The 23,939-nt window shown below is 44.9% G+C and overlaps 1 protein-coding gene and 1 pseudogene across 1 annotated transcript; both read left to right on the top strand.

The window, feature by feature from the left end:
* The first annotated feature begins 441 nt into the window (after window positions 1-441).
* On the top strand, window positions 442-495 carry LOC138396173 (U7 small nuclear RNA; annotated as a pseudogene).
* Window positions 496-11,422: 10,927 nt separating this feature from the next.
* Window positions 11,423-12,517, top strand: DPPA5 (developmental pluripotency associated 5). Its single transcript, XM_069488402.1, has 3 exons — window positions 11,423-11,580; window positions 11,667-11,846; window positions 12,309-12,517. Exons 1-3 carry the CDS (start codon window positions 11,469-11,471, stop codon window positions 12,365-12,367), a joined length of 351 nt encoding a protein of 116 aa, XP_069344503.1. The 5' UTR covers window positions 11,423-11,468; the 3' UTR covers window positions 12,368-12,517.
* Window positions 12,518-23,939: the final 11,422 nt, after the last annotated feature.

Below are 23,939 nucleotides of genomic sequence, written 5' to 3'. Positions count from 1 at the left end.
TTTACCTCCAAACTCTCCCCAACTGTGTAAATTTTTCCTTAGTACTTTCAAGTACATCAAGCAATGCATGATTTCATCTTCTTGACAGTATTGCTTCTGCAGTTTTTTTAAATTCATGATTTGATTTTATTTTTAAATTTTTAGTTTATTTTGGTAAGAACACTTAACATGAGATCTAACCTCTTAACACGTTTAACTGCACATATAGTATTGTTAACTATAGGTACAATGTCATACAGAAGCTCTCTAGAACCTATTCTTCTTGTTTAACTGAACGTTTATGCCCATTGATTACTAACTCCCCATATCCCCTGCACCCTAGCCCCTGGCAACCACCGTTCTACTTTTTGCTTATGAATTTATTATTTTAGATACTTCGTATAAGTGAAATTGTTACAGCCCAGCCAAGTTCATTGTCCACTGCTCAAGAGGAAGCCAATATAGTGTTCCAGCTCTTTCAGAATTTGTCTAGGAGGTTTTCCGGTCCTCACCCTTAAAAAAAAAAAAAAAAAAAAGAGGAAGCCAATACACTGAGACAGCAGGGGTTATAGCAGAGAAAGAGTTTTATTATCACAGGTGCCTTGCAAGGAGATGGGAGTAATTTCTCAAATCCATCTCCCCCAGAATTTGGAAGAAAGAGTTTTTAAAGATAGTTTGGCAGGCAAAGGGCTAGGGAATTAGGTCTGCTGATTGGTGGGGGATGAGCTCATAGGGTTGGGATGCAGAAATTATCTTCTCAGTTGGGAGGTTTCCTCGTTAGGGAGTTTCAGGGCTGTTGAATCCCTTCCCATACCTATCCACAAGTCTGTTTGGCATCAGTAGGTCTTCCGAACACAGAGTCTGAAAAATAACTCAAAGACCAATTTTAAGATTTAAGGCAGCAATGTTACCTATAGAATCACAAGTCCTAGGATTTATGACAACAATATTATTATAGAAGTAGTGGAGGAGAGTCACAAATCTTGCACCTATCAGGGAGGATAGTGCCATTAAGCAGTAATCAATTACTGCAGCAAGGAAGTTAGGGAATAATGGCTGGTTAACTTCTGGCTATATCTATACTTTTATAAAAATCAGTGTTTGATTACTATTTATACCTGTGACTCTACATTATTTTAATATGGGCAGTTTCAGAATCATGCAGTATTTGTCTTTCTGCTCCTGATGTCTTAATTGCTCCAATCTAAACCACTTGCTTTTCAGCCCCATCATCCTAGATCACCACAGCTTTTTCTGGTGAAGGATCTTAGGCTGTGTGCCTCCCATAACTTAAAAAAAAATTTTAGTAAGTTTTAAAGTAGTAGCAATAGCATTCAGGCAAAAATTAGTGAATGGAGATACAATTATCTTCAAGATGATCCTTGTAGTTCGTACTATAACTAATCTTTCCCACTTTGTTTCTGATTCGCCTCCAGGTAGATCAGGATGAACTAGTTAATTTCCAGGAAGGAAGGAGAGAATTAGAAGCATTGTTGGAGGCACAATTAGTACAGGCTGAACAGAGAAGCGGAGACTTACAAGTTGATAACCAAAGACTGAAATATGAAGTGGAAGCATTAAAAGTAATTGTGGCAATAGGAGGTGGTGTCTTATATGTTGGGTTTATTGAAAGGAGAAATATTTTTTATAGGTGGAGCTTAAAAGCAGCAGGCAACCAACAAATAAAGATTTTTTATATTTTGAAGTAAATTTTTTTTTTCATGGAACCAAGAGAAAGATGGTTTAGAGTATAGAAATTGACTTGGAAACTTCATAGCTGTCTGTTTTCTAGCTGTAGTATTATATTCCTATCATTTTCTTTCTTTTTATTTTTAGACAGAGTCTCACTCTGTTGCCCAGGCTAGAGTGCCGTGTCATCAACCTAGCTCACAGCAACCTCAAACTCCTGGGCTCAAGCGATCCCACTGCCTTACCCTCCCAAGTAGCTGGGACTACAGGGAAGCGCCACCATGCCCGGCTAATTTTTTCTATATATTTTTAGTTGTCTAGCTAATTCCTTTCTATTTTTTTAGTAGAGACGGGGTCTTGCTCTTGCTCAGGCTGGTCTCGAACTCCTGTGCTCAAACGATCCACCCGCCTCCACTTCCCAGAGTGCTAGGATTACAGACGTGAGCCACCAGGCCGAGCCTTAAAATTTTTTTATTTTTATTTTTTGTTAAAGGCTAGTAAAGTGAAGCAGTGGGAGTGGAGAAGAAACAAAGGAAACTGTAACAGGTTGTAAACACCACTGCACTCGGACCAGCCATATAGCTATGTAAGTCTTAAAAGTAAGCAGACCGATAATTCCTTTTTTTTTTTTTTTTTTTTGAGACAGAGTCTCACTCTGTTGCCTGGGCTACAGTGCCAGGTCATCAGCCTAGCTCACACACCTCAAACACCTGGGCTTAAGCAATCTTTCTGCCTCAGCCTCCCGAGTAGCTGGGACTACAGGCAGGCGCCACCATGCCCGGCTAATTTTTTCTATATATTTTTAGTTGTCCAGATAATTTCTTTCTATTTTTTAGTGGGGGGGGGGGGGTGTCTCGCTCTTGCTCAGGCTGGTCTTGAACTCCAGACCTCGAGTGATCTTCCCGCTTCGGCCTCCCAGAGTGCTAGGATTACAGGCGTGAGCCACTGCACCCGGCTCCAGACCGATAATTCTTTTTCAGAATTGTTTTAGCTATTCTAATTCCTTTGCCTTCCCATATACATTTTAAAATAATCTAATCTGCACCTACAAAACATCTTGCTGGCATTTTGATAGGAATTGCGGACTTGGCCTCACAACCCTTTGGAAGCACACTATTTTCTGGAGGCTAAAGATATCAGCAGACCAGGAAGAGGCAACACTCTGGAAGTTGATAACTGGTTTCCACAGGCCTGGTGAAGCCCACACCATCTTTTTTCTTTTAACTTTTGAATCAAGTGCCAACATTATAAAAATGGGATATTTCACATAAAAATTAGAATTCTAGCAGTTCTGGGGACCACATCCCTGAATTTCAGTTGACTGGTGGTAATAAAAAATGGCTGCCCTTTTTATTTGAGGACTAGGAGAAGGGACCTGGTAAGGTCAGGGGTGAGCAGGCTATTTACAGGATTACAGGTATCGGGCCCAGGATGTTAAAACAGCATGCGTTATTATACAGAGCTTGAGGGAGTGCTTTATAAAAAATTTGCTAATTGCCCCACACTTTCTGACTACTGGTTTTTGCCTTCCAGATCTTGAGGTAGGTAGATAGTTGAGCTATCTATAACCTTGCTACCCCAAAGTGTGATACATTAACTACCAGTATCAGCATCACCTGGGAAGCTGTTAAAAATGCAGAATCCTAGGCCTGCCCCAGACCTACTGAACCTGCATTTTAAAAATTTATTTTTTTAAGAGACAAGGTCTTGGCCGGGTGTGGTGGCTCATGCCTGTAATCCTAGCACTCTGGGAGGTGGAGGAGGTAGGATCGCTCGAGGTCTGGAGTTTGAAACCAGCCTCAGCAAGGATGAGACGACCCCCCCCCCCCCCCGGTCTCTACCAAAACCAGAAAGAAATTAGCTGGACAACTAAAAATATGTAGAAAAAATTAGCTGGGCATGGTGGCACGTGCCTGTAGTCCCAGCTACTCGGGAGGCCGAGGCAGAAGGATTGCTTAAGCCCAGGTGTTTGAGGTGTGTGAGCTAGGCTGATGACCTGGCACTGTAGCCCGGGCAACAGAGTGAGACTCTGTCTCAAAAAAAAAAAAAAAAACAACAAAACAAGTCTTGGGGTTGGAGTGTCCGGTCAGGCTAGACTTCCGGGGAAGGGGCCCAGTTCACTCTGAAACTTCGGCCTTCTAGTCCTGGGTCTCAGGCAGTCCTAGGTTTTCCCTGAGCTATGCGAAAAGTTTGCCTTTTATCTGATCACCGTCCCGGGGCCTGGCCAGACCTAAGGAGCTGCAAGCTGAAATGGCAGTGCACTTTGGTTGGAAGCGGATCGGCCTCCCGGGCTCCTGCGTAGAGGAACTCCGCGAGCCTGATGGTGGCTGCAGCCGGTACATTTTGCTGAGTCTCCTGGTTACGCACATTAAAAGTGTCTTCGGAGCCCATCTTCCCTAGGTAGAGCGAGTCCTGCTGGGGCCTCCTTGTTGTTCCACCTTAGCAGTGGGCCTCAAGTATGCGCCCCTTGCCGCGGTCCTTCCTGGAATTCCACGCTGTTCTTAGGACCTGGCTTAGCTGGCTCCATTCCGCACGGTCTAACCCAGACCAGCGACCTTCCTCGCTCCGGCACCCTAGGGGGACATGCGGCAGTAAGGGGGCCCGCCCAGCTCTTGGCCCTGCCTCCACCCTTCCCATGTCTGGGCATTGTCCTGTGGCTCTGTGTGTGTCGGGGGTGGGGGTGGGGTGGTAAAAGAGGTGTTTTTGGACTTGAAAGTAGCAGGCTCGCTGAGTGATGCCGGGTGTGCCGAGGTCGCCATCGCCGACCGCCCAAGGCACAGGAAGTGGGCGGAGTGGCTGCTGCAGGTCACAGCAGGAAGGTACCGCGATGGCCGCTTCCGAGGTGAGGGCTGGCAGATTGGGGACTTCTCTCCGCTCCTTAACCCCGCTGCTCCTGCCAGCCCAAGAGTCTCAGCTCCGGCAATGGCCGAACACTGTCCCCTAATGGGAGCACTTCCAGACGCAGCCACCCTGGCGGGGTCGTAGGAATTTGCTTTTAGTGCGGTCGCTCTTCCCTAATCTAGAGTAGTGGGTTCCCTGGCCAGATCTTGGGGGCCTGTGCTCCCCCAGTGCTTTGGTCTCCTTATGAGCGACAAAGTGCGGGCACTGGAGGAAGCCGTGAGTGCACTAGAAGTGCACCTGGAGATGGGAGAAAACTGCTAGAATGGCGATTGAGTTTAAAATGGTTCTGATAAAGCAGTTAATTTCTCCACATCTGTGTGGAGACTTCTTGATTGTAGCCAAAGAGACCGAACGGATGGACAAAAGGTCGGCTCTGGTACTTGTGGTTGTGTTTCTAAACGCAAGCACGCAGGTCACCGGGATTTTCACCCGCTTTCCCGCCGTAACGGAGGCGCAGGACGCAGAGTTTACCAGCGCCCGCTGGCTCAACCTGGCAACGCAACCCTTGGAGACACGAGATGGTCTTAGCGCATGGAGAGAGGGGATAGGGGAAGATGGACCTGTCAAGGGTATCTGGGCTGCTGTGACTGAGCTAGGCGTGGGAAATCACTTCTGTGAAACCCCAGTGAAATCGTGCGCCCAGTGCCTGGCAGGGGCTTCCTGGCCACAAAGCCAATGTTGCCTTTGACGGCATCCTTTTCCTGAGAAAAAGGCTAGGGGTTGCGTGAGTGTTGTCAGGACGGCCTTTCGTATTTGCAGCATCCCCTCAAATTCTGTAGCTTCGGTTTTTTTTGTTTGTTTTTTTTTTGAGACAGTCTCACTCTGTCGCCCTGGCTAGAGTGTAGTGCCATCGTCGTAGCTCACTGCAACCTCAAACTCCTGGGCTCAAGTGATCTTCTTGCCTCAGTCTCCCGAGTTGCTGGGACTACAGGTGCGCACCAGGACACCCGGCTAATTTTTCCATGTTTAGTAGAGACGGGTCTGGCTCTGGCTCATGCTGATCTCAAACTGTCAAGTTTCAATCTGAAATTTCTATTCTTGGCGCGCTCATACCCAAAGACTGACCAGACATGCCAAAGTTAGACAAGCACAAAAATGAGGTTTACTAAGAGAAAGATAGGATTACAGGGAAGAGCAAGATATAGGTTTACAGAGCATGGTACATATGCCACAAATCACAACCGGACCCATTGTTGCAGCTAAGGAAGAGCGAAAGGAAGGACGCAAAGAGAGACAGGCTATCCTCTGCCTCTTATTTTTTAGTGCCCATATAGGGACCTCCCTCCTGGTTCAGAGGTCACCATGGAACCACTTTGATTGGACAGTTGGGAGTCACATGACCTAAGCCTTAACTGCGCATGAGGGTAGGTCACTTTCAGGACTTTATGATACCCATGCTGGTTGACCGGTGGGCTAGAGAGTCCTCTGCATTCTTTTGCAGCTGGTGTGCCAAGTTCTGATTGGTGGATTCATAGAGTATTCCCTCCTCCCCCAGGTATGAGGAATTAGGGTGAGGCAGGACCAAGATGGGGCAACAGCACCCACTTTTGTCCCTAGGAGACCGGGAATCCCTCATATCTACCTAACAGAACTTCTAAACTCAAGCAATCCTCCTGCCTAGGCCTCCCAGGGTGCTAGGATTACAGGCTTGAGCCACCGTGACTGGCCAATTCTGTACCTTTCTCTCAGTTCAGTCCCTGGGCGAGGGGCACCACGGACAAGGCAGAGGCGTCCTGCAGCCATTCCTAGCTGGTGGTCCAGACAAAAGGCCTCTCTGTGACCCCGGGATTGGAGGGCGTGAACCCCTGGGGGCTGAACCCAGCCACCGCTCTGGCGTCACCTTGAACCCACACTGCCACAGCTAGTGTTGGGGTGGTTGGAAGCCTTTGGATCCTGGTCCAGATGAAGCTGACTAGGTCCAGCGGCAGGTCTCTAGAAAGTCCTCAAGGGCGCCCACGGGCCAGCTCCTGGTGCTTCATCAGCCTTTGGCACCTCTGGTCTGGCGCATCTGGTGTTTACCTGCTTGGCCTCTGAGGCCCAGAGTGGGGGCGATCCAGGTGCTCCCAGCAGACCGCCCACAATTTCGCCTACTGCCATCCAGCAGCCTAAAGCACTCAGAGTGGGAAAGGAGGCTAAGGTGGGTGTAATGGCACTGCAGCCTGTGGGTGGGGTTCTCAGCCACTTCAAATAAAATAGTAGCTGCAGGCGGGTAATAGCTGAGATTGAGAGTAAATTTTTCAGTGTTCGGGGCCAGGCTCACAATCTAAAGGCTTGCCTTGAAATATGTAAACAATTGCTGCATACAACATAAAATTAAGAGCAAACATGAAGGAGTAGACGATGGCACCATTTTTTGAGGGGAAAAGAGGGAGAGGGAATCTCATTCCTTTTAGTAAATTAGGCCACCCTTCAACTAGTACTCCCAGCCAGCAATTTGTGTATCTGTTTCTAGATTCAAAATATGTAAATGAAAAATTATCCCAGTGGCAAGGCAAACATAATTGAGAAAAATTGCTACCAATGAGGAAACTGGATGCTTAAATGGCTGATGTGACATACTTGTGCTGATGTAACCCTAAATGAGTTCTTTAGAAGAGCTGTTGGTCATTTCTATTCAATTTTTTTGATGGTCATACTTTCTGAGCCAGCAGTTTAAGTCCTGGTTGTTTACCTAAAGAAAGAAGTTTGTACAGTTATATAGGTATGTCTCCAATACCCTTAAGTTGGAGACAACTCCAGTGCCCCTCTCTGTGTTTCTTTAAATACGGTATTGAAATGGGGGAGGGGAGGGTTTAGAAAGTGTGATAAGTCCTCACTGCGAGATACAAGATATGTTGCATTTTTTCCCCCAGAAAAAAATTTTTAAAGCCGTGCATGACCTGTTCCTATCTTCTCCCCATCCTCACCTCCTCTCTCTCCTTGGCTCATTCCGCTCCAGCAACACTGGCCTCTTCACTGTTCCTCCTACACACCAGGCTCGGTTCTACCTCAGGGTTTTTGCACAGGCTGGTTCTCCTCCACAAGGAACTCTCGTCTCCCAGTTTTTCTCACAGCTTCTTTTTTTCTGCCTAAACATCACCTCAGGCTAGCTCTCCTTGATTGTTGGTGTGAAGTAGCATCCAACTCTCCACCTCATCCCCTTGCTTTTATTTTCTTCTTTTTTTTTATTTTGCATTTGTGGCCTTCTGAAATGATACACTGTATCCATTTGTCTTTGTTTTCCCCACCAGACCTTATGGCACAAAAAGCTGAGTCAAGTCCTCCCTTGGTCACCACTGTATCCCAGTGTTCCCTAACTGAATGGATCTTCACAGCAGTCAGGAATGTCAGGATTTCTATCAACCTGATTTCACACAGTGGGAAACTGAGAGGAAACTCAGGGTCAGAGAGGTGGAGCCTCCCCCCATAACCTGCAGGTGCTCCAAGAATGTCTATGGCCTGGATGTGTGCCCTGAAATTCTGTGGGGTGAATGGTGTGTCTCAGGCACAGTTAGGCAAACGGAGGTGTGTTTTGACTGAGGGTGGGGACTTCTGTCCATACTGCCTTGGGCACACTGTGTGTGTGTATGGGGGGAGCTGGTTAATAAAGGAGCCCTTAGAAGGATGGGGGCTCCTAATTTAGCTGGGGGGAGGGGACCCTCTCATTCCCCTTCTGCTCATGCCTCCCCACCCCAAGCTTGGCCTCTCTGTGGTCAGGCGAGGGAAACCTAGTGGCGGGGTAACACGGAAGGAATAGGGGAGACATGCTTCTAAGATGCATTCACAGCCCTGCAGATACTGCAAATTCCCCAATTCACGTGCTTTCCCCCCTCTTGCCCTTTTCCCTCCTCACACAAGGTCTTCCTTGCTGGCCCCTGCAACCCTCTCCTGGGTCTTGGGGAGCTAGGGCCCAGCTCCTGCCACCAGAAGCCTTCAGCCAATGGCTGCGCTGCCTGATGAGATAATGAGCCCCTTTTGCCATCCCTTAGCTGGCCTGGAGCCTATTCCCTGGTGGCCCCCAGGAAGCGGAGACTACATGGGGGGCTCAGGCAGGGATCCGGCATCCTCCATGGTGCTAGCCAGCCCAGGGCCCAGAGTGGCACCTGGGCACCTGCGCCTGCCCCCACCCTACTTACTGTAGGACCCCCCACATGCCCCTGTCCCTGTCTGGGCTCAGATACTAGCAAAGAGGGGTGGGGGCTGGACCTAGAGACCTGGGCCGCCATGTCCTGCCTCCAGGGATGCCCTAATCCTCCAGTGTGCAGAAATGATGGAAGACACCCTCATGCCACCAGCAAAGACCCTTGGGCCGCTCATTCCAGACAACCTCATATGTATTGAGCACCCACTGTGTGCCAGCCTGTGACCCACTGGGGATACAGTGACGGTGAAATCAGACCTGGGTCCCTGCCTTCACAGGGCTGACAGAATAATGGGGAAGAGGGAGAAAGGGAGGAAGGGAGAGAAGGAAGGAAGAGAAAGATACAAAGGAAAGAATATTTTCTTTTGATTAGCTACCTGACACACCATAATATTTCTTCTTCTCCCTTTTATTAAAAATTCAAGACTACAGAAACATTGAAAAAATATAGAAAGAATTTTGTCCTTGATCTAGAACTGTTCTGGTTTGGTGTAAAATTAAAGAAAAAGAAAAGAAAAGAAAAGCTCTAGAACCAACTGTTGATATTTGCCATATTGGCTCTCTTCACACACACACACACACACACACACACAATGTATACATATATATAATGCTGAGGTTTGGAAGAAAGGGGGCTGGACTATTTCTAGGTAAATTTCAGATATAACAATCCACTGTACATGTTTCTCCTGAGAATAAGGACCTTCTCTTCATAATTGAAATACACTTATCCTGGCCGAGCATGGTGGCTCACGCCTGTAATCCTAGCACTCTGGGAGGCCGAGGCAGAAGGATCGCTTGAGGTCAGGAGTTCGAGACCAGCCTGAGCAAGAGCAAGACCCCATCTCCACTAAAAATAGAAAGAAATTAGCCAGGCAACTAAAAATACATAGAAAAAATTAGCCCGGCATGGTGGTGCATGCCTGTAGTCCCAGCTACTCGGGAGGTTGAGGCAGTAGGATCGCTTGAGCCCAGGAGTTTGAGGTTGCAGTGAGCTAGGCTGACATCACGGCACTCTAGCCCCGGGAACAGAGCAAGACTCTGTCTCAAACAAAACAAAACAAAACAACCCCTATCCCACTCTAGAAGTTTCTAAACATTAATAAAACACTACTTTGCAGTATAAGGGATATTAAAATTTCTTCCATTGTCCTGAAATGTACCCCACTACTTTGATTCAGGATTATTTGAATCATGCACACAGCATTGTTTTTTTTTTTTGTTTTTTTTTTTTTTTTTTGACAATCTCGCTCTGTTGCTGGAGCTACAGTGAGTGCAGTGGTGTCATCATAGTTCACTGCAACCTCAAACTCCTGGGCTCAGGTGGTCCTCCTGCCTCAGCCTCTGAAGTAGCTGGGACTACAGGCACCTACCACAACGCCACCTAATTTTTCTGTTTTTAGTAGAGATGGGGACTTGCTCTTGCTCAGGCTGGTCTATAACTTCTGAGTTCAAGGAATCCTTCCGCCCTGGCCTCCCAGAGTGCTAGGATTATAGGCGTGAGCCCCCTCACCTGGCCCACACAGAATTTTTAGTCAATTAATCAAACAAAAATTCCTCCAATTTTTTGTTTTCATGACATTGACATACCAGAAGTCTATTTGTCCTATTATTGATGATGCTAACTTTGGCTTTTGGTTAAGGTGTAAAGAAAAGTTTTCTCCTAATTCATAATCTGTGGGATGGGACGTCCAGACCTTGTGAATGTCTAGTTCCTCAATAGCCTTCATCTGATAGTTTTAGCCATTGATGATCATTTCTAAATTGACTACACTGGTGGTTGCAAAAGAACCCACAGTTTTTTGATTGTGAAGAGGTCTGCCTCAGGAAGCCGTCATAATGAGCCAGCTGAGGGGATATTAGATGTTACCAGAACTGGGCTTGGGAAAAGTCAGCTTCATCTCCATCTGTAAAGCCACAAAACATTGAAATCACACCCTCATGGAGTGAATCCAGTGCATCGCTTCGAGCAATGTATTTTAAAAACGAATAAACTAAATTTATTATATTGAGAGGGGAGCCAGAAGCCTGCACCCGTTTCAGAGTGGCGAGGCAGAGCACACGTAAGCTTTGAAATCTGGGTCGGTTCAAAAGCTCCAGAGCCAGGGACTTCGATGAACGCTAACCATGGGGGCACTTCAGAGCCCTCATCTCGTCCCTTCAAGTAAGATAATGAATTTCCGAATTTCGGGGTTTCCTCTTTATTAAATGACAAATTATTCTTGAGTTCCCCGATGTTGTCCAGGTCGCCCTCAAAGTGAAACCAGCCCCTGGTCCTGCTCCTTTGGCCCGAGGGAGAACTGACCCTCCTTTGGAACGTGTGAAACAAGAAGTCGATTTGGCAGCTTGTGGGTAGTCCTCTCATCCTCCAACCTGGATTCCCGGTTTTCAGGGTTCAGACCCAACCGGTTGTTTCCTAGGGGGAAGAGTCGATAGCGCCCTCCCCCTACCCACTCCCAAGCCCATGGGATTCTGGTGTGGAAGACACGAGGCAATGCAGGTGGAAACCCTAGTTAGCTTGGAGACAGCTGGGCCCGAGGGACGACTCTCCACAGTAGCACGAGGCCGGGGAGATGGTAATCCGCTGGACCAGGGTGGGCAGGGCTGGGGGTGCTGGCGCAGCGCGGCGAACGTGCCATTGGGCCCGGGGGCGGAGCCAGGGGCGGGGTCTGGCCGGGGCGGGGCCATCCAGGTGCTAGACTTTGCGCGCGCTGCGGCCAAGGTGGGCACGGGTAGGCCTAGCTTCCGCGATAAAGTGGTAGGATTTGAGGGTCCTGAGATGGGAACGCTTCCAGAGCGTAAAGATATTCCACCGTGGGTGAAAGTTCCCGAAGATCTGAAAGATCCAGCGGTGTTTCAGGTCCAGACGCGGCTGCTGGGAGCCATGTTTGGTGAGTGTGCCCAGACTGGCTTGTGTGCCCCGTCCTCGGCGTTTCAGTCTCCGCCGCCTAGAGTTCTCATCCCCTTCCCCCAACAGGCCCAGACGGATCTCGCATCCCTTACATCGAGCAGGTGAGCAAGGCCATGCTCCAGCTGAAAGCTCTGGAATCTTCAGACCTCACCGAGGTCTTGGTGTATGGCTCCTACGTGTACAAGCTCCGGACCAAGTGGATGCTCCAGTCCATGGCTGAATGGCACCGCCAGCGGCAGGAGCGAGGTGAGACACTCGGTGATGAGGGGCTTTGAACAGAGGCCCATGGGGGTGGCTTCTCTTCCTCTTCTCTCACCTCCTCACTGTCCGCAACCACCACCACACCTCGGGCATCACCAAAGGCGCTCTTTGCGTCTGGGCAGTCTCCAAGACTCATTTGGGAGTCTGGGGCCTAGGGTGCGGGCCGTTGCTCCTGGGGACCCGGGGTGAGACTCTGATGAGAGGGGGCTGGGCTAGACCCATTGGGCGGGATTATGTGTGATCTCTCCACCTTCCCCCTCCTCCTCCAGCTTCTTGGAGAATGTTGGAATGGGCCCAGTGGTTCCACGTTCCGAGGTTCCAGAGAATCTCAGGCCCAGAATGCCTGGCTCAGAGGGTTCTAGAAAGGAATCCTGAAAGAGGCAGAGAAAGGTCAGGCTCTTACCCTCCCCCACCATACTCACCCTGCTGTTGCTCTTTCTGGTGCAGGGATGCTCAAACTTGAAGAAGCCATGAGTGCCCTCCAACTAGGCCCTTGGATGAAGTGAAGCCAGTTTCCAGACAATGGGACTGAGGCCAGGATGTCGCAAGATTAGGTTGCAGCCAGACCTGGAGTGGTTCCAGCTTGGTTTAAACTCTGCTCCAGCCTGATGAGTTAAGGAAAAACCATCTGTTTTTTGGGTCTCTGCCCTTACCGAGTCCTGATGTAGTTGTTAAAGAATAAAGTTTTAAATAAGTAAATAGCTCCCTGACGTTGTGGTTGATGGATTGGAGGTAATACCTTAAATATCTCTCAAGCACTGCTGAGGTGTGGCTGTTGAGTTTACCCCTTTATTGAAACTCCCCAAAGCTGAAAAGAGGTCCAAGGGCACTCTTGGCTCGGGTCAAAAAGGGTCTAGGAGTCAAGACCTGAGATGCAGCACTGAACCAAAAACCTAGGGGTGATGTGATGATACAGTCTGGAAATAACCCGTTCTTTCATTTAAAAACAATCCTATAATAGGTTGATAGAACATATGCAAAATAAGAAGTATATGTTTTCCAAAACAAAAATATGGAAAGTGCCAGGACCCTATGACCTTAGGCAAACTGTTTAACCCTCTCGGTTTCTCAGTCTCTAAAATGAAGTTAACGGCATATGACCCCATATGAAATTATGAGACTAACTGTTAATAATACATAGGGCACTTAGGACAGGCATCGTATGTAGTAGCAAGTGCTGACTATTTCTTGGATATGTTTGTCAGTAATGGGAGAGAAAACTAACAGCTATTTTCTGCAAGAAACAGATCTGGCATGTCCACCAAACAACTTCTCTCCCCTTTAGCTATCAGTAAGTGAACAGCACCACCATTTTGGACCAGTGGTTCAGGCCACAAATTAGGAGCCTGCCTTGATGCCTCACCCACAGTGTGAAATCCATGAGGGAGTCCAGTCAATTTGGCCTTATAACCCTCCCCCCATGAGACCATCCTGCACCTGCTGAATTAAGGAAAGACCTTCTGTTTGGGGGTCTCTGCCCTTGCTCTGAGTCCTGATGTGAATATCTTTTTCCAAGGTTGCTAATTAAAGAATAAAGTTTTAAGTAAGTATATAGCTCCTTGACATTGTGGTTGATGGATTGGAGGGTAATACCTTAGATATCTCCAGTCCTATCCTTTCTTGGTAGTACTACTGAAACAGACTGCTAACAGGTCTTGATTTCTATTTGTTCATCTCAGGGCCTGTTCTTTAGCAGGCAGACTTAATTTTTAAAATGTAAATCATATGGCCTCTCCTCCAAAAGGGACTCCACAGTTTTCCATCCAACTTAAAAACCCAAACTCCTTATGCTGACCTATAAGGCCCTGTGGAACCTGACCTCAACCTAATGGGAACTCACATTTTTTTGCCCTCTGCTCTAGCTTATCCTTATGCTGCCCCCCAAATACACTATGTATGTTCCCACTTACAGGCTTTTGTTTTTGCTGGTTTTTGGCCTAAAAATCTCAGATTTTCAAGTGGTTTTGCTCTTCTCTCAGGTGGTCTATACTCACCTCTAGGGAAGTCCTCCAAAGTCTCTGCTTAACTGCATTATTTTTATTCATGGCATTTATAAACTTGACTGATAGTGTTAGCTGCTCATTTTCTTCCTCTCCCTTACTAAAATGTAAACTCCAACAAGGAAGGGATGTTGATTTTTTTTTTTTTAAAGGGGCAATATGGTGTAGAGTGGTTAAGAATAGTGTTATAAGACACACCAACTAGACTGGCCTGGGTTTGAATCTTGGCTCAGCCACTTTCTAGCTTGGGAATCATGAGTATGTTAGCCTTTGTGCTTCAATTCTCCATCTATAAATATGGAGATATTGGCCGGGCGCGGTAGCTCACGCCTGTAATTCTAGCACTCTGGGATGCCAAGGCGGGTGGATCCTTTGAGCTTAGGAGTTTGTGACCAACCTGAGCAAGAGTGAGACCCTGTCTCTACTAAAAAAAAAAAAAAAGAAATTAGCTGGACATCTAAAAATATATAGAAAAAATTAGCTGGGCATGGTGGCACACACCTGTAGTCCCAGCTACTCGGGAGGCTGAGGCAGAAGAATTCTTGAGCCCAGGAGTTTGAGGTTGCTGTGAGCTAGGCTGATGCCATAGCACTCTAGCCCCGGCAACAGAGGAAGAGTCTGTCTCAAAACAAAACAAAAGTGAGGATTAAACGAATTAAGACTATGTCCTAAATCTCTGTGAAGTCTTAGAACAATGACACCATGGGCATTCAATAAATATTTCTTGAATGCATGATAAGAGGTACTCTTGCTCCATGGCAGGACTGTAGCTAGACTCCTCCCCTCCCAGGTCTGAGGGAGGAGGGACTCCAAGTTCTAGCTCTGTCCTCCTAAGGGTCTCATCATTGAAGACTCAGAAAGTCGTGAAAGTCCTTTTTAAAGGCATTGTTTCCCTACTCTGTGGAAATACAGAGCACAGGTGCAGTTTTCTGGGGTCATTAGATTCCACACAACCTGTGGGTCACTGGGAAGACAAAGGTACATTTGGAATGCTGTTGAGGTTTATTTGGAGTGGAGAGGAAGAGACCAGTCATGTACCTCATTGGTGTTTCAACCCCCACCCCAGCCTTGACAACTCTGCCTTAAGGTCCTAGACCACTCAGCTCAGCTCTTGCTCAAGATTTTGGAGGAAAATCAATCTCACTTTTCCCAAGGAAATGATAATTGTTAAAACAGTTCCATCCCTGACTTTGGAGAACCAAACACAGATGCATGCGTTTCCTTCTCTTTGAAGTGTTAGCAGGGAAACTTGGCTCAACTCCCTGTGGTAAGAAGCCACAGATACTAAAAAGGATGGTCTGCCTTGCAGAATTGTTAGTCCTAGGCAGGAAGGTCTTAGGGCCTCTCAGTTATTGGTTGCCAGGGCCAGAGGCAGTACCAGGGTCCGAGTGTCCACAGATTGGGAAGAGGCTAATAGTGGGCTGAGGTGGGCTGTGGGAAGGGGCATCTCAGTTTCCAGGGAAGAGACTGCCCGTGGACTCCAGTCACCTTAAGGTGGTCCCCAGTAGCTTTGGGCACATTTTGAACAGAATGGCATTGAGCAGGATATTTCTGGAGATGTGTCAACAGTTGCCATATGAGACAGAACAGAAAGTAGAGAATACTAGTTGTTGCTACATTAAAAAACATTTTCTTAGGTAGCACACCAATTTAATATTTAAATATTTAAATTTACTTAAATTTGTTTTAAAGAGATACTAGTCACATGGATCAAAATCCTAAAATGATAGACAAGTCTTCCTCTGAGCTCATTTCATATTCCTGCATTTCCTACTCCCCAACAATAAAAAGCTTTATTGTCCTTTCTAGAGTTGTTTTTTTTTTTAAATGCAAACACAAGCAATTATAAATGTAGATTATTTTCTCTCCTTCCTTACTGATGGGTATTATTCTATTTAATTCTCCACAAAAGGACTTTTGGGGTTATTATGAAACTTTTGCTTTTATAAAGGTGCCATGAAGACATTGAAGGCCATTGTTTTGCAAGTAGTATGTCTGTAGGCTAAATTCTCATAGGGAAAATTGCTGGTCCAAAAGGGAAAAACATAATTTTGCTAGATATTATCAATTTGTTTTCCATGGGGGTTGAAACAATTTCACTCCCAGCAGCAGTATATGAGATTGCTATTTTCCCCATTGGCTCACTGTTTTTTTGCTGATCTGATAGATGAAGTCTCCTTGTCTTCTGTAACTTCTAGCTTGGTTTGCTTTACAAACTAACAGCTGTGGCAGCCTCAAGTTACTCCCAGCTAACGTACCCTTGGAAGAATCTGTTGGCAGTGAGTGAATGTGTATGTGGGAATTAACTGGATACTTTTGAACCCCAATTCTGCAGTGTGAATGAAGACTAAAGCACAGAAAAACTGCCCCTAGACCTTTAAGTCAAAAATTCCATCTTAAGGGCAGAGCTTCTAAATGTAAAAAAACTTTATGCAAATCGATGTCAATTACAGTAGGAAAAGAGGGAAATTTAAGAATCTGACATAAGTTCCATGCATATCATGGAGGCTAATAAACCCTCATAGGGTTTTTCAGCCCTAAAAAACCCCCCAAAACAACAAGAACAACAAAAATACTTTAAGGAAATTCATAGGAAAAATTTTGGAAGTAACAGTCTGGAGGTTAAAAACAGTGTTTGTCTTGGAGTGGTTTCCTTTTTTGAGTTTCAAGCTCTCAACCAGCTTTCTGTCAAGGGTAAGCCAACAATTATGGAAAACAACAAGCTTTCATTGTTACGGAGATGAAGGAGTCAGCCCCAAGAAGGGTCAGACAATGGCACTGATGAGTTTTGGAAAGAAGGTAAAATAGGGCATAGTCCAGGAAAGCCTTATAAAAAAAGAGGCGATAAACAAAAGCAAAATCCAATCTTGTGAAATCCTCTGACCCCAAAGTGGCTCATAATAATGACAATAGCCTATGCTGATTGAGAGCCTCCGGCCGGCCGGGATCTCCGCAGGCTCTTCCGTTATTGACTCAATCCTCAATATAACTCCCATTGTATAGTTAAGGAAACCGAGGCCTCAGCAGTCACACCCCCTCTTCAGGATTTATATAGTCACATTTACATTTTACTATTCGGGTGGGCTGGATACCAGTGGGAGACCGACTGGTTCTTAGAAAAGCTCCTAGCAGGAACTGCTAGCGGGCACGGGGTACTGAAGCCGCCTGCAGGGTGGTCTGGAGCCAGTCTTCAACTCCTGCAGACAGGCGGGCCCCGCCCTGCAGGAGCTTCAGGGGTTGGGCTAAGTGTGGCCAGGAGCCTGATTGTGCTTGGGAGGCTGAAATATGGGGGACGGGACCTGGGCAGGGAGGTCAGGAAAGGTCCCCCGAGGAAGTCACCTCTGGGTGAGGCCTGAGTGACCGACAGCGGTGAGCCAGGCGAGGAGGAAGGAAAGCGCGTTCTGCAGAGACCCGGGAACAGACCGCTGAGCGGCACGGCCCGGGCAAGGCCGGGAGACAGGAGGCAGGTCGCCTGCTCAGGGCCCGGCTAACGGGGAGGTGACTCGTGTAACCACCCAGAACCACTCAGAGCAGATTAGTTTCCTTCTCCCTCCTACTAGGATCTCAGAGAGGACCCTGATTCTTCTCCAATCCCTCTGCCCTGCCTCCCCACTGCTTCCATCGACTTATTTATTGATTACATTCGTTGAGTGTCTGCTTTGCCGCCTACCCCTGGAAGGGTGTTTAGGGAGAAAACGGAAATTAAAATGTGACCGGGGAACAGTTTTGGGATCTCAGAGAGAATATTTTCAGAAAATAAGCGTCTGGAATGTTATTCACATGAAAGAAATTTGAAACATTAAATTGTATGATAACTAATCAGAGGTAAGAATTTTTTTCGAGGAGGGTTATCTGTATGTTACCTGAATTTGGGAGTTGGAATTTGTCCAGAGAGAGGTTGCTGAACCAGGTCTTGTAACCTTTAGTAATCTCTGCTGCGGAAAAGGAAGCCACCAGGTTATCCCAACTACATTTCAATCGTCAAAAGCTGGACCTAATATCATGGGATTTCTATTTTCTTTCTAGCTTTAGCAGAAAGTATAGTTATTGTTGTTTTGGGGATATATAAGATTTATCTTTATTAAAATGCCAAACTGAATACAATCAGCCCCTTGTATCTGCCCTTTGAATCCATGGATTCAACCAGTCTCTGATGGAAAATATTTGGAAAAAAAAACAAAAAATAACTATACAACAATAAAAAATACAAACAATACAACTATTTATATAGCATTTACATTATACTAGGTATTACAAGTCATCTCGACATGATTTGAAGCATAGGGGAGGATGTTCACGGGTCACATGCAAACAAGTCATTTTATGTAAAGGATTCGAGCATCCTTGTATTTCGGTATGGAAGAGGGGGTCCTGGAACAAATCTCCCCCTGATACCAAGAAACAACTGTAATATTCAGTTGTACCTCTTAAAAGGGAGAAGAAAAAGGGTGGTGTGGGGTGGCTCATGCCTGTAATCCCAGTAGTATTAGTAGGCAGAGGTGGGGGGATGGCTTGAGGCCAGGAGTTGGAGACCTGGGTGAGACACCCTGGTCTCCACAAAAAATTAAAAAAAAAAAAAAAAAGAAAAGAAAAAGGAAAAGAAAATATCCAACACTAGGGCTCCTAGCCTGAGTTTCTGTCATAGGCATGGGACCTTAATGGGGACAAGTAGAGTGAAAGAAACAGGGCTTGGCATCTGCGGAAGGGGAGAGAACTAAGAGGAGGAACAGATGGACAATTCCTCTCTTTTTAAAGCTTTAGTAAAAGCTGGGGTCAGGGGCTATTCCCTGTGTTCAGGATGGTGGTTTGGGGGCGGGGGGCGGCTAGGGTGGGTAGACTAGCAGAAGTGGCTGACATCCGGGTGATGAGACGTGAGTTGTCAGGATTGCATTCCTCACCCAAGTTACATAACATGACTTTCCAAGATTAATGATTACTTTGTATTATTTGATTCCCGCCCCCGCCCCCAGGTTCCTGTTTAGAATAGAAATTGTGATACTTTTCCACACTGGGTGATATTTTATAACCCTGGAAAAAAGTCATCTAAATCTATTTAATCATTTTACTTCCATTTGTTAGGAGGATTATGGTATATGAAAATTATATGTGTCAGTGCAAAACAAAGTCCAAGATATATTGGGGAAAAGTAAGTTGCAAAACACGAGAGGATGATCATATTTTCATTTAGTATATATTCATTAGAAATATGTAAGGGGGAATATGGTCTAACTGTTAAGGATAAACTATGGGAAGGGTTTTTTGTTTGTTTGTTTGTTTGTTTTGAGACAGAGTCTCGCTTTGTTGCCCAGGCTAGAGTGAGTGCCGGTGGCATCAGCCTAGCTCACAGCAACCTCAAACTCCTGGGCTCAAACAATCCTTCTGCCTCACAGGTATGCTCCACCATGCCCGGCTAATTTTTTTCTATATATTTTTAGTTGTCCAGCTAATTTCTTCTTATTTTTTAGTAGAGATGGGGTCTCGCTCTTGCTCAGGCTGATTTCGAACTCCTGAGCTCAAACGATCCACCCGCCTCGGCCTCCCAGAGTGCTAGGATTACAGGCATGAGCCACCCCACCCGGCCTCTCAGCCCACATTTCTGAAGGTCCCACTTCTGGTCTCTAAAGTGGCTCCTTCTTGTTCACATACTTGGATGGCTGAGTTGTGCTGGATGTGAAAGAAAAAAATATGTGTAGTTCACAGATCCTAGGACAAGAGGGAAGGGCTGGGAGGCATGGGATTTTTTGAGGTAGTCCTTGTTTATTTAAGTTTTACTCCAAAGGGAAACTTAATAGTCTTTTGAATTCAGATATGGTTGTCTACCAGCAAGTCACCATTTATCTTTAGAGTAATATCAATAAAATTGAGTGGTCATGTCCTTCATGCAAAAACATCAGTATTTCTTGGAGGACGGGAATTAGTTGTTTTATTTAACTAAAAGCAGCCTTCCTCATTCTGAGGAATTATTTTCTTCAACAGTAAGAATAATTTTTAGATGATGTCATAAGATGAATGAAGAGATATTTATGTGGGTTGGGAGAAGATAGCTGTCTAAAGTCATGAAGGCTTGTCATTAACAAAAGATGAATATGAATTATTCTGTGATACCTTGGAAGCCAAAACAAGTTCCAGTGTTTTGAAGTTTGTGAAATCAGATTCTGGGTTAATGTGGACAACTTTTTAACAGAGTAGTTTAACAAATGTAATCCTGTGTACAGGATGTAAAGGAAGATAAAATGTACTTGCATTTTGAAGGGGGTTTAGTTTAAAGGTGCCAGGGCAAAAGTATGATGAGTAGAGAATTATTCATGATTTCTCAGGAACAGTGTCTATTAAAAAATAAATAAATAAAAATTAAAAAAATTACTCATGATTATTCATAGCTAGATATTTCTGTAAAAGTTGAACATGATATGGATTGATTTGTTTGCATTTAGTGCCTAGGTTTTGGAATAATACATATCTTCAACATTTAGTCCAGTGGGATATTCACACTTTGGGTAGATGAAGGGAATTCTCATTTACTAATCTTGGGATAAGTTAAATTTGTATACAGTGCAACTCTAGTGTGTGTGAGTGTGTGTGTGAAACATTTTTATTCTTGGCAGGACATACAAGAAAGCTTATTACACTGGCTGACTGGGTGGAAGTGTAGCATAGGAAGGTGTTCTCTCCTTCACTCTATTTGATATTGAGTCCCTTGTCACACCCATGCATTTGAACATGGAGTACTGTGGCAAAGTCTGAAAGATTAAAATAACTTCCTATAGCTCCCATAAAATATTAATAATAGTAATTGTTAACAGTGTTCCCCTAGTGCTGAACAATTAACAAAGCACTTCCTCTTCCTTGTCTCTATTACAATGTTGTAATGCCCATTTCACTGATGAGAAAACTAAAGTGGGGGGAGATTAAGAGTCCTAATACAGTCATTCTCAAAGTGGTCCCTGGACCAGCATCACCTGGGAACTTCTTAAAAATGCAAATTCTCAGAATCAGAAATTCTGGGGTAGGGCCCTCCAGGTGATTCTGATACACATTAAAGCTTGAGAGCCACTGGCTTAAATTAGATTAATTCAGCTAATTTGACTCTAGCTTCATTTCTATCTCAGAAGTTGAGAGGAAACAAGTGTTCTCAACTCATCATCACAGGTCTTGTTTAAATGATGCAAACATGAATCTAATAAAGAAAACATGCTTTCTGGGGGATGGGCACGCTGGTCAGGTGGTGCAAAGGCAGTTTATGTAATCAAAGCGTTTGTACCCGAATAATACTCTGAAATAAAAAAATAAAAATAAATAAATAAAATAAAATTTGCCCATGCACTGATGGAAAGAAAGCAAGAAAGAAAAGAAAGAAAGAAAGAAAATAAGGAAAACAATTGCCCAGAGTTGTGTGATGGAGAGGGAGAGATTTCTTATTCTATCTACAGGGAAATGGCTATTATGAAAATAACTGTATGACCTTAGATGCACAATTTGTGCTTTCCTTTCTCCATCTGAAAATGAGGATAATAATTGTAGTACCTCATGAAGTTGTTGTGAAGATTGAATGAGTTAATAATGTAAAGGGCTTAGAAAAGTATCTGGCAAGTGGTTAAGCACTCAAATACAGTCATGTGCTGCTACATAAGGATGTTTTGGTCATTGATGGACCACATACAATTGCCTACAGTATTTAGAACATTAACATGCTGTATAAGTTTGTAGCCTAGGAGCAATAGGCTATAGCATATAGTCTAGGTAGGTAGTAGATTATGCCACACAGGTTTGAAATATTTTTTAATACCAGGGAACTGGAATTGAGCATCAGTTTACCCCTTAATACTTCAGTATGGCTCCTGTAGTCCCAGCTACTGGGGAGGCTGAGGCAGAAGGATGGCTTGAGCACGGGGTTTTGAGGCTGCAGTGAGCTATGATCCTGCCACTGCACTCCAGCCTGGGTGACAGAGCAAAACCCCATCTCTAAAAAAACAAACAAACAAACAAAAAAACACTTTAGTATATATTTCTAAGGAATAAGGCTCTTCGCTTACATAAGCACAGTACAGTTACCAAACTCAGGAAATTAAACATTGATACCATAATTTAATTTAATATATAGTCTATATTATAATCTTATCAATTGTCACAATAATATCATTTATAGCATTTCCCCCCCTCCAGTCCAAGGTCACATATTTGGTTGTCATGTCCATTTAGTCTCCTTTAATCTGGAACAACTTCTCAGCCTTTCTTTGTTTGCTTATATACACATTTTTAAAGAATATAGTGTTTTTTTTTAAGAATGTTTCTCAATGTGTGTCCTTCTTAGGGCATCTCATCTAGAGGCATGTGATGTCCTGCCCCTCATTGGTGATGTTAAATTTGATGACTTAAAAGCTTGTCTAATTTCTCTACTGCCCAGTTATTATTTTTCCTGTTGCAACTAATAATCTCTGGGGAGAAACTTTAAGACCATGCAGATATTGTGCTTGTCATCAAATGTTCCCCCGGGATTTAACATCTATTGATGATTTTGCTCAAACCAGTTCTTAATGTGATGCTTTCAAAATGGTGATTTTCCAGCTCCACTATTCCTCTACATTTATCATTCCACCATGAGGAAGAGCCTGGCCTTCTCCCTCTTTATTTTTTCTATTTAGTGTTAGCATGAACTCACGGTTTCTTAATTTATTCTGTGGTTTAGAATATATTACTATTGTTATTTATTTTGATATTCAAATTGTCCCAGATTTGGCCAAGTGAGCCTTTTGTTTTCTTCACTTTTATTTTTGTATTTTAAAAAATTTTTATTTTGCCAGCCTGAGCAAGAGCGAGATCCCGTCTCTACTAAAAATAGAAAGAAATTATTTGGACAACTAAAAATATACAGAAAAAATTAGCCGGGCATGGTGGTGGCACGCCCCTGTAGTCTCAGCTACTCGGGAGGCTGAGGCAGGAGGATCGCTTGAGCTCAGGAGTTTGAGGTTGCTGTGAGCTAGGCCGACGCCACGGCACTCTCTCTAGCCCGGACAACAGAGTGAAACTTTGTCTCAAAAAAAAAAAAAAAAATTATTTTGTTTCCTTTTATGTTTTTGTTTACCTTATATTTATTTTTTTATTTTCTAAAATTTTTTGGCCAGGTGAAACTTTTGATTTGGATCCTGTATCTTTTAGCTCCATGATCATCAGTTTTTTTTTTTTTTTTTAAAAAGTATTTGCTTACCTCTGGCACTGCAAGATGTTCCAGAAGCACCTTGTACCGTCCCTGCTCTAGCCCTGACCACTGCGCTTGCCCTGGAATCAATCATTTCTCCTGTTAGTTTTTAATAGGGAATACTATTTAGAAACCAAGATCTGCATTCTAGGTATGATCCTTGCTACTGGTGCGTGTGTGTGTGTATTCTTTATTTTATTTTATTTTTTTTAGAGATGAGGTCTCCCTATGTTGCCCAGGCTGGCCTCTGACTCCTGGACTCAAACCATCCTTCCACCTCAGCTTCTCCAGTAGCTGGAACTACAGGCCTGAGCCACTGTGACTGGCTGTATATTCTTTTTCACTTAATCAGAGCTTCCTTGTTCTTTTCTATTATAGTTGCATAGCATTCCATTGCGTGGCAGTAACATGGTTTATTAAACTACTCCTATATTTGGGAATTTATGTAGTTTCCAATATTGTGCAATTGCAAATAATGCTGCAATAAACAACCATGTTCATATGCATATTTGTATTACTGGATGTGTATCTTCAGAGTAAATTCCTAGAAGTGGGATTCCTGAGTTAAAGAGTAAGTGCAGGCCGGGCGCGGTGGCTCACACCTGTAATCCTAGCACTCTGGGAGGCCGAGGCTGGAGGATTGGTCGAGGTCAGGAGTTCGAGACCAGCCTGAGCAAGAGCGAGACCCCATCTCTACTAAAAAATATAGAAAAAAATTATATGGAAAACTAAAAATATATACAGAAAAAATTAGCCGGGCATGGTGGCGCATGCCTGTAGTCCCAGCAACTCGAGAGGCTGAGGCAGGAGGATCACTTGAGCCCAGGAGTTTGAGGTTGCTGTGAGCTAGGCTGGCATCATGGCACTCTAGCCAGGGCAACA

The sequence above is a fragment of the Eulemur rufifrons genome, chromosome 15, assembly GCF_041146395.1.
Source record: "Eulemur rufifrons isolate Redbay chromosome 15, OSU_ERuf_1, whole genome shotgun sequence".
NCBI classification, from domain to species: Eukaryota; Metazoa; Chordata; class Mammalia; order Primates; family Lemuridae; genus Eulemur; species Eulemur rufifrons.
Note: the sequence above shows the minus strand (reverse complement) of the source record. Positions and strands in the feature narration are given on the sequence as shown.